Source organism: Poecilia mexicana, unplaced genomic scaffold (assembly GCF_051168715.1).
Source record: "Poecilia mexicana isolate PSO_F unplaced genomic scaffold, ASM5116871v1 scaffold_10, whole genome shotgun sequence".
Taxonomy (NCBI): domain Eukaryota; kingdom Metazoa; phylum Chordata; class Actinopteri; order Cyprinodontiformes; family Poeciliidae; genus Poecilia; species Poecilia mexicana.
Window position 1 is genome coordinate 27807885 of NW_028263379.1, and position 11375 is coordinate 27819259.

General features: G+C 39.9%; 1 protein-coding gene across 1 annotated transcript; it reads right to left on the bottom strand.

Annotated features, from left to right (window-relative positions):
- Nucleotides 1–208: 208 nt before the first annotated feature.
- On the bottom strand, nt 209–4182 carry agtr2 (angiotensin II receptor, type 2). The gene is made up of 2 exons (XM_015014225.2): nt 3856–4182; nt 209–3257 (listed from the first exon to the last, which is right to left on the bottom strand). Exon 2 carries the CDS (start codon nt 3188–3190, stop codon nt 1955–1957), a length of 1236 nt encoding a protein of 411 aa, XP_014869711.1. The 5' UTR covers nt 3191–3257; nt 3856–4182; the 3' UTR covers nt 209–1954.
- Between the last annotated feature and the right edge of the window lie 7193 nt (nt 4183–11375).

Below are 11375 nucleotides of genomic sequence, written 5' to 3' on the forward strand. Positions count from 1 at the left end.
AAGTGGAGCACTCTGGGAGGAGAGGAAAATTGAACCTGAGTGTCTGTCTGTCAAGTGGATGTAATCTCAGAGTAGTGTGTAGAAGCTCTCAACCACAATGGTTAGAAGACTGGGGGGGGGGAAATGAAAGTTAAAAATCTCTGTATGTATCTGATTGTTACTAAATCACATGGAAGTGCTATAATTAACCACAAAACAGTTCCACTGATTTGATGAACACTTGTTCTCTTTATTTGCTGAATAAACTGTCCATAAGAAGCAATACAATGATATATTTGCGGTGAATAAACAGGTTTTTTGTCAACAACACTGCAAGATGTATTGGATTGCCAGGCTAATGTTGGCATACATGTATAATCCAGCAGCATCTCCTTTTGATTTTAGCATATGTACAGACACATGGAAACGGTTCCTACAGCAACCACTGACTCACATTTTACTTTACCACATAAAATATGGTTATGAAACAGAGAGGAAACATTTCAGAAAGCAGGAAACAGCAATTACGTCAATACATTTGCTTTCAAAAGTGGACATCCCCGTGTTAAACCACCAGGCTTTAAAACTGACCCCATGACAAAAAACATTTGAAAACTCCTTTCTGTCTTAAGTGTGACATATTCTTTTTTTTATTATCATAAATTAACTAAAGCTGTAATAATGTGGCTACATTCTCTCTATGAATGAAAAGGATGACCAGCAGTAATACTAGTGGTGCTGCATCAAATTCATAACAAGCACTACTAGTTATGTTGTACAGTCTGATGTATTCTTGAGATGTTTGGCCAAGTGATGGGAAACACAAGGCGATTTCCAAAGACAACTTTCAGATCTGGCTAAACTTTGTGTGGGACAACGTGTTACGATCTGAAGGAGCCCAACTGGATATTTGGGGCCATGATTACAAAATGCGGGTTTGGCTAAAAAACAGTTCAAAGCGTCGCTAAATGATCACAAACATTGTGCTACTTCTCTTCATATGGAGCTGAAGTGTTTGTCAGGGTGGAAGAATAAACAACTAGTTCAAAAATAAATCTAACAAAAATGAAATCTGTTCTGTGACCTGATAGGTTTGGATAACTCTTGTAGGTAGAGTAACCAAATATGACTTCAAATTGTGAGAGGTTAAAAGAAACCAGATACTAAAATGTTTTGACAAAGAATTAGTTTAGTGATGTGCACACATGTATAACTTTTAGTTTCATTTTTCTTCCTAATAGATTTGCTTGTTTTTCAATTGAATTATGAAATTATTTATCATTATTTATCCACTCCTTCCTTCAGTCTAAAAAACATAATTTTATCAGGAAATGTGACTGAAATGTCAAATACTTGTTTCTATCCCAGCTAGACATCAGTGCTAAAGCTAAATTTAAGTACTACTTGTTTTTTTTGTTAGAATATATCAATTTACCTTCTGTCGCTACCGACTCATTTAGAGTGTGTGGGGGAGAAAAAATAAATAAATATCACAAGTTACGTAACACAGACAAGTCCAGGCTATAGATCCTAATTTAGCCTGAATTACAGAATAATACTGAGAATTTGTTGGGCTAATTTATCAATCATGAAGATGTTTCAAACCATTTTGAAAATGCTTATTTTATTTTTATGTACTGTCACAACGTTAGAGACAAACATACTATCAGCACAGTTAAGACAAAAGTGAATGTTAAAGTTCAACATGCTTATTTCTTCACATGTTCTCTTTTTTGGTTATTTTTAATTAGTTTTTAATTTTTACAATTTTACTTTTATGTCTCACTTCATCTTCTGAGCATTCTTAGCCATTTATTTTTAGGATGTACTTTTGTACTCCTTTCAAAAACATGTAATATGAAATATTATGTATTATTATACATAAAACCAGCATCTTAAACCAAGCCTGGAAGTTTCAGTTCATATTAATACTTTGGAATGTCAATATTTCCCAGTGCTGGATGGAGAAAGTCTGTTACAGGGTACCTGAGGTATCCACAATCGCCAGGTCCTTAAGGTCACTGAGTTTCCTGGAGAAGGAGCTCAGCCTGGTGCTGAAAGAACCTCTTTTCTGACTGTGCTGATCTGCACGGGCCTCCAAACAAGCACACAGGTCTTTGCAGAGACCCCCAAGGCGACCACGGAAATGGTTCCCGACGAAGCAGTAGAGCACAGGATTGATGGCAGAGTTGGAGAAGCCGAGGCAAAGGGTGAGTGGGGTCAGGTTGGTGACGGTCCAAGTTACCCAGCAACTGTCCAGCCATCCATTTTTACTCAAAAGGTCCAAGAAGGTCACACAATGAAAGGGGAACCAGCAGATGAAGAAAGCCATGACCACAGCAGCCACCGTCCACAAAATCCTCTCTACCCCGCGGGCCATCATGGGTCCGGTCGTGCATGAATTTGGGTGCACAGTAGGAGTCGGCGGACGTTCTGATTTACAATTACCTGCTTGAGGAGGTGGTGAATTTTGCATTCTTGCTGATCCTCTGTAGGCCAACAAATGTCTCCCAATGGCCCAGTAGCAACAGGAGATGCCAAGCAGCGGCAGCACAAATGCCAGAATGACCTTCATCCAGCCCAGGGTCAGAAACCAGGTGTCATCTGGATAAAAAACCACACAAGCCACTACATCAAATTCTTTAAGATGATGGGTCTCTCTGAAGGCCAAGTGGGGGGAAGAGCAAGCAAACGCCAGAACCCACACCAGGATGCACACGATCCGGGCTCGCTCGTAATCCCGCGACCTCTGCGAGAGGAGAGGATGCACGATGGCCAGGTAACGGTCTACGCTCATGCACGTGATGAAGAAAATAGACGCGTAGAGGTTGAGGTTTAGGAGAGTACCACAGATTTTGCAGGCCACTCGTCCAAAGGGCCAGCTATAGCCCCAGGAGTAGTAGACGGCCCACAGTGGAAGAGTCAACAGGAACAGCAGGTCGGAGATGCACAGGTTCAGCATGAAGGTGTTCGCCACTGTTCTCGTGAGGGCATTGCCACAAGCCAACACATACACCGCCAAGGCATTGCCCAGAGTACCCAGCACACAGATGACGCTGTAGATGGTGGGGATCACCGTCGTCATGGACACCGGAACCCAGTCTTGGCAGTGGTGAATGGAAGGAACCGACGAGGTGTTCACGTAGACCTCTGGCGCTGGAAACGGGGAGGATGTGGAGTTGAAAAAGAAGAGGCCACTTGGGATTGCCATTATGGAACCAGATGTTCTCTCGTGTCAGAAGACGTGACTTCAAATTCTTTCAGATTTCCAAGGTCAGCTGGAAATAACACAAAGCAGGAGAGTTTTCAGACCAAGGCTGCTTTTTACGGACGGCTATGTTTCCCTACGCTGTAATCTTTAGTTGGCGCCATCGTTTATTAGCTGTCCCATTTGATAAAGAATTACAGAAGGAATTCATTACACAATGCTTGAAGTTAAACCATAATAAAGTATCTTGGAAAAGGTTGTATTAATCTGGCTGCCTATTGGGTTGCTGCGAAACAGCTTTATTGTGTTAATGACTGAATTCATCAAACATTCATGACTTCAAATGAAAAAAGAGCAAGCTTAATTTACTATTTAAATAGGTTTACAGAAATAATAACAATCCCAGAAACCGAAACTATTAAAGTGGAAAACACAAGGGGTGAAACTAATAATTAATGAAGAGTTTAAAAGCAGCCATTACAATTTCAAAAAAGAAATTACTTTAGGAAAAGTACTTTTTCTAATGAAAATCTAACTGGTAATTATGATAAGACAGCTGAATAAGTGATAGAAACATGACTATAGATTTTCCAGTGCCAGCTCTGAAATCAGATAAAGCTTGGTAAACGATCTTATCGTTTCCATCGGTAAAACAAATAATGTGTTACCTAATATGACCGAGTATCCAGCAGAAAAAGCCAGGAGCTTTTCAGTGCTTCTTCTGGCTAAAGTCCATATCTTGACAAATGTTGCTCGACCCTCTAAGAGAATTGCACCCAGCCGAGTGCGCTGGACTGTATCGTGCCTCTCCGTCAGTCTGGGCGTGAGCAGAGGGAGCAGATCTGAGGCTCTGAGAAACCAGATGAGGACGGGGGTCTTATAGCCCCCTGAGAGCCTCTTGACGATTGCACAACAGGGAAGTTGCTGCACGTCACACCTCAGTCATTGCGGAGAAGAAAAGTCGCTCTCTTTGCTGCATAATGTTTCCCTCTTTATCCTCTACCTCCCCCTTCCTGGACCCTCAGTCAGAACAAGCCAAACTTAGGAAAATCAAGTCAAGATGTGCGCTGGTTTAATAGCTGAAAGATTGGATGCAGACACATGAGCTCTGAGCAGTTGCAGTTGGGGGTTTCGTGGTGTGTCAAACCTAAAGGCCCAACCGTACCTGTCAGGACATCCAGGCCTGATCAAACGCAGGCGGCTGGTGGTTTAATTAGAAGAGCCTCACATGCTCTGTGGCTTTCTGTCTCTTTGGTCAGATAAGCCATGAGAAATATTTACTCTGTCTCAGCGGAAGTCAAGCCGGCTACTGGGACAAGAGGGAGAAGGCAGGGAGGCGCAGCCTGGGAGATGAATGAGGAGGAGGACACTCTGGAACTGCAGGGAGTGAACGAGAAGATGAGAAGGCGAAGGGAAGCAACAGCGGAGACTCCCTCCAGTGGGTTTTCATTAAAGCCTCCGGTGAAAGTTGATGAGCGATGCATCCACAGCCCCGAGACTGATTGCATCACACCTCCTTTGATCAACAAGCGCCAGCACGCACTCCTCCTGGCACGCACGTGGGGTATGCTTAATCTCTACCTGACATGCGTTCATTGAAGTCGCGTGATCAAATGTGTCGTACATGTGCAACGTGATCCACAGAGAGTCTACCAGGAACGTGACATTCCTGCGCCAGTAGCTGTGGGAAAGTTGACAGCGAGGATGAAGGATGGACATGATGCAATTTTGACGGTAGGGACGTGAGAAATCAGGAATGCTCCGCCTGTTGTGGAGCTCTTCAAATTGAAATGTTATGCTCTCTGAACCAAAAACAACTCAATAAAACCATATTTCCCCCCTCTGGCATGCTAGGTATGCGCAGTTGCTCTAACACACTTGTAAGTAAGGGATCTCACTAAAATATGCAAAAACAACATGCGTTGCCTGTGAACCCCTGATTTCACTTATTGTCGCATTCAGATGTTTCACTTCAAACTAATCGGATCTCATACACGCAGGCAAAAGTAAACTCACAGAGACTGGCAGAGGCCAAAGGCTTCTGGTCGTGACATGCAGCAACTAAAAACAGAACGTCATGTTGGATTGCAGGCCAACAGAAACAGCAGATAACAGACCAATACTGCAAAAAAAGAGAAAACCCAACTATGGCCGTGCCCTGCAGCTCTGTGAGGTAAAAGAGGTACTCAAAGATCTGGCTTTCAGCTTAAGAATATCTATATTTACTCATATAAAACACATCTTTGGGGACGGAAACGTCTTATTACCTGGAAGGAAAAATACTCAGGTCTGATTGTTATGCTGTCTGTCCGCAGCGTCTGCAGCAGACCCCACATTCTCTTTGCATACTTGTACAGATAACCTCAGAACTCTCAGCTTTGCACCAACCAGAGAGATTCCTGGTACTGGTGCTTTCCTCTTGGACGGTTCTGCCCCAAACTGTCGCCTAAACGTTGACGTGTTGCTCAGCAGTGACCCAACATAGATCAACATTGCTCTTTTAAGGAGTATTTCAAAAATAATCTAGTCAACAAACATTTCATGCGCTATCTTCTCCCTTTATGGTGATATGACTGTTTCAGGCTCGGAAGACGTGCATGTCATATAGCAAGAGTTTTATTTTGAAGAGTTCCTTTTGTTTTTTCCAAAGGCCAGTACTATAAACTCATTGCTTTTACTGGTTTAGTTCCAGAAACTGTAGTGATTAAATGGGTCAAAAGAAACAAATTAATCTTCAGGCTTCATTTTAAGACTCCAGTATATATATGTTTTTTTATTAATTAGTCAGATTATGTTCATAGAGGACTTTCCATGCTATCAACCATCAACAATCAGACAAACATAAGTAGATGTTATAATTAGTATACAACTAGAATAAAATATACAAACTGTTGACGAGTTTTGTTTCAGTAGTTCTGTAAAACTTTCAGTTTCTAAATCTAATCTGTGAGATACTCTGCAAAGTAAAGCTTTTATTTTGAAAAGTAAGTCCCAAATTGCTAACCCTTTTGGACTTTTGATTTAGGCTCAATAGGTTCATGGATTTATTAATAATTCAAAATATTGTTTCATTTAAATTATGTATAAAATTAAGTTTAATTAAAAACATATTTACTTTATGTATACTATTATGATACACATGTATTATTATTTTATCAACAATTTTTAGGTTTATATTAGGTTATAAAGTTATTTCCTCATCAGGTGATGTTGTGATGACACGCTGTGAAGGCAGTGCTTGAAAGAGCAGAAGCTTCTTAAAGAGACAGAGACCCAATTTCAAGGCATCAAATTGCCTTGATCAGGTATATATATATATATATATATATATATATATATATATATATATATATATATATATATATATATATATATATATATATATATATATCTATATATATATATATATATATTTTTTTTTTTTTTTTTTTATAAATATATCAAACATGACTTTTTGATATATTTAGCATTTTTGTGACAACTGAGGTTACCATAGCAACTTGATTAGACACTATGTGCCTGGAAAATACATAATACTGTAAATTTAATCCTTATCCAGGTTTTTTAATTGAGATCTAACATCTCATTAACATGAAAGACCTGATGAGACTTCAGCTCTTGTTTTAAATAGTATCTGACTTTATTTATTCAAAATCCAACTCAATATCCTGTTGGTCCATATATTTAAAACTAACTCTAGAAGAAAAAGAAAACCAACATACAAAAAGACAGTCTTGTTTTTTGAGAGGAGCACTTAAATTTTTGAAAAATAATATCTCTTTGTAATTGCTGCAGGTCTGTACATTGCTGTAGCAAATATGCAAGTATTAAACCCCTCAGTGAATGAACATCAATATGAAGTAAATCAAGAATGCGGTAGCCGCCAACAGGATTATAAACACGGTACAAATATGTTTACCAGCGTAAGGAAGCACTTCACTTCCACGACTACTAACGAGTTGTCAAGAAGTAATGCAATCTTTGTCAAACACCTACGCACCCTTCGCACATTTCATTTCACGGCGACTCCTCCGACCCGTGTCAGCATTTTGAGTGGCAGCTTCCCTGCATGCAGCCGGCAGTCGGATCAATTAAACCGGCCTGCAGAGCGCGGCAGCCTCCTTTACTGTACGTCATTGGAAGTCAGGCAACACACGCTAATCTCAAGGAGGGCAAATTACAAGCCTGAGAGATTTACAAGTTGGATCGTGTGTGGGAGAGAGTGTTTATATGCGTTTGCCTGATGACCCGAACACATGGATGTAGAGACGGGGAGAGCCTGCGCAGGCTGCAGATACGGAGGGCAGCAGAGCAGAGAGCGTCAACCCCCCCGTGACCCCCGCCAAGGCCCCACTGGACGTCCAGATCCCTGCTAATTATTTTTTCACCGTTTTGGGATTAAAACAATCACGTGTTTCTTTATTTTGTGCCCGTCGTTCGTCAAAGGTTGCTACTTCCCGCGGGCTCAGACAGAAAACATGAGACAATTATGGTTTAAGACCTGATGTTGAGAAAAACTAAAAGTTTTACGAATGATATACAGGAAGCATTTATTCTTGACTAATGGCAGAAGGATGATTACTGTTTTCAGTCTGTGAACCACACAGCAGTAGTGGATTATTGTGAATCGTCACATTTAGATTCACACAACAAAATCAATACTTTCGTATTGACTGATTCGTGTTTTTAGCACTACGTATGTCCCCAGAATATTTAGACGCTGAAATATTTGTTGATTCTTGCAAACTGGCCAGAAATGGTTGGGAATACACTGCAAAACCACAAAATCATACTAAGTAATTTAGTTTAATTTCTATTGCAAATATCTTAGTTCACTTGAAATGAGACAAAACTAAATTGCAAGTAACTTTTCAGTGAGATATAGGAGCTTGTTTTACATCAATAATTCCTTAATATTGATGAAAACGTTTTAATTTATAATATGGTAAAAATGTCTTGTTATTTCAAGTGTATTTGCATTAGAAACCAGAACAAAATTACTTGGTATGATTTTGTGGTTTTGCAGTGTACGTAAAAACTATTTTTAATTGCATTAGATCTTGGCTTTGACTGGGCCATTTTATAAAAGTAATGTGCTTTTATCAAAGCCATTACAGTGCAGCTCTGAAAACGCATCTTCCCTGTCAACTCTGCCCAGGTTCTTTGTCCCTGCTGGACTAAGCATGATCCTGCCACCACCGTATTTCACACTGCGAAAGAGATTTAGTTTCAACAACAGCTTTCCTTTTTGCTCTTTGGCTGCATCTCTATTGCCTCCTGTGTTCCTGGATATTTGATGCAGTTTGTTTATTAATGTTTTCAAACAGACTTTGGATTTTCGGCTTTAAATTGAATTACTCACAGCCATACTCTTGTCTGTTGGTTTGTTGCATAAAATCCCATTAAAAATACATTAACGTTTATGGCTATAATGTGTCAAAATGGAAGAAAAATGACAGCAATGACTTTTTTTTGTTTGCAAAGCGCTGACAAGGCATGGGAAAAAGAGGAGTGAACTGTGTTCATGCATTTAGCCAGTTCAATTGAGAGGAAGATGTGCCTAAACAATCATATACCATATTAACAAACACCCTTAGACGGCTTGCATAACTGTTGTGTTTATGTTTGTGGCTGATAAATGCGCTGTGTTTATTTGGTGGTGGGGGACCCTGAGAAGATAATCAGCTCTTACTGAAACCCTCCTAAAGTCCTGCATGGAAAATTCGGCTCTTGGGGTCGAAGGTCGAGAGGTCAGAGTTGCACCACCCCCACGCTTCCTCTCTTCTGGTGAAAAAAAAATATATAAAAAATATGTAAAAAAAACACGTGACAGAGCCTGGTTTTAATGTTAGCTCTGAGAATATTGTGTTTGTGGGACGCCTTGAATAGACAGGACCCTTGAGAGAGGTGAGAAGAGGCTAAAGTTATCTTCACATGTTGGCTAAATTTAGCTTCTTTAGTTAAATGGGGCTAAAGGTAGCCTCACATACTAGCTAGATTCAGCTTTATGGGGGGTTTACGCTGAGGTTGGCTTCATGTTAGCTAACTTAGCTTCTTTAGTGAAAAGAAGCTAAAGTAACTTTAGCTGCTTTAGTGAAACGAGGCTAACGCTCACTTCATTTGTTAGCTAACTTAGCTGCTTTACTGAGAATGCACTAAAGTTTGCTTCACATGTTAGTTAACTTAGCTTCTTTATGAAAAGAGACTAAAGTAACTTTAGCTGCTTTAGTAAGAAGGTGCTAAAGTTGGCTACACATGTTAGCTAACTTTAGCTTCTGTAGTGAGAATGGGCTAAAGTTTGCTTCACATGTTAGCTAACTTAGCTTCTTTAGTGAAAAGTGGCTAATGTTACATGCGACATGTTGGCTAAATTTAGCCTCATTATTGAGAAGAGGCTAAAGTTAGCGTCACATGCTGGGATGGGGGCTGTGACATTGAGGCCACAGTTTATTGTAACATGATCTATGTTCTTCATGACGTGATGTGAGGAACACGTTTCACTTTTCAGGATTCCCTTCTGAGATTTTAAGAGACATTATATTCTATGTGGTTTTAGCAATATCACAAACTGTTTCTGTTGACACCCATCCTTAATGAGAACATTTGGTACTGTTTATCTGAGAAAGGAAATAAAAAGCAAAACCACAAAACCAACCACAATTACACCAGCCAACAAATCCTTTACCCCCCCTGGCTCTGTTGCCACAGAAAGTGTTGCTCCCACGGGTGTGCTACCACTGCAACGACTATTTCTTAATGTTTTTTTTTTGGTGATTTACCCACACGTGAGCTTTCACGTACAGTCATACACACATAGTCCCAAGGGTCATGGCGTGGGTGGACTTATGGAGAGTTTATGAGGTCCAGTAGTCCTGTACTGGTTCCTCTAAGGAGCAATAAAGCGGCTATAAAGAGTTGGACACCATGTTCCCTCTCTACTGGATGTTCGCTCAAATAAACAGGTGGTGCTAAAATTTAACAAAGGAACACAGAACATTCCCACTTGTTCTCAACGAGACCTTTTCCATGACTAACATTATTTTTCCATGCAGTGTAAGTGGTGATTTAATGGCCTGTAAAGCCTTTTTAATTTCACACATTGCAATGTTTGGGAAATTTGGGGGTTAAATTGTTGTTTAATCACCAACATTTGGTTCATATGAGTCAGTCTCTGGGTTGGTCCAACTAATGAGTACATGGCAACATAGCCATATGTGAGCAGCCATTTTATGGTTGGGCAAAATGACATACAACTTTACCAGTGTTAGCATAATGGCTGCTAATGTTAGCATAGCAACGCCCTCAACCCCTCAAGAGACATGAAACAAGGATAAAAGGGCAAATGAGGAGAAATTTAGCTGAATATGATTAGAGGAAAATCATTTTAGCATTAAAATTTGGTAAGGAGATTTTACAGGTGCCAACATCTCTGGCTTTAGTTAACTAAAAAAAAAAAAAAAACGTTTTCACGTTTGCAACCATAATTCTTATGTGACAGACGATACATCCACAAAGTAACCCTGAAACAGTGAAGTGGAAGGAAATGGATAAACGGCTTTTGTTCCTGGAAAAATATGATCCACATGTGTTTCTGACTTATTGAAACAATATTTACTGATTTATCTTTTGCTACAGGTTTCAGCTGAGTCGTTGGCCCATTCCAGAACAGAAATATGTCGCGATATATAAACAATAATAGCTCTGGCTGTATGTTTACATTTGCTGAGCTGCTGAAAGATGAACTTTGACCCCAGTCCAAAAACAGCTGCACCCTCTGAAATGAGTTTCTTCCAAGGATGGATTTGTGTTTTGCTCCATTCCTCTTCCCATCAACTCTGACCTGGTAAAGAAAAGTGTCGTCAGAGCATGATGCTGCCACTACCATGTTTCAGAGTAGAAGAGATGTTTTCTTTATAAGTAAGACTGCTTCAGGTCACACGTTTGTTCTGAGTGACGTTTCACAGTTTAATGATAGATGCTGCAGGAGGAACAGCTCCTGCTCATTTTGATAGTTTTTGCTTTTTAAAATTATTTAATATACTGAATTTGTAGCTACTCTTATACTTTAAACCGTCATAATCAAATTGACGGACTATGGGATTTTTATTATTTTACTTTGGTTTCTGACCTACAGGTTGAACCAGAGCAGGGAGTGTGTCCTTTGAAATCCACTATATTTGTTCCTTTA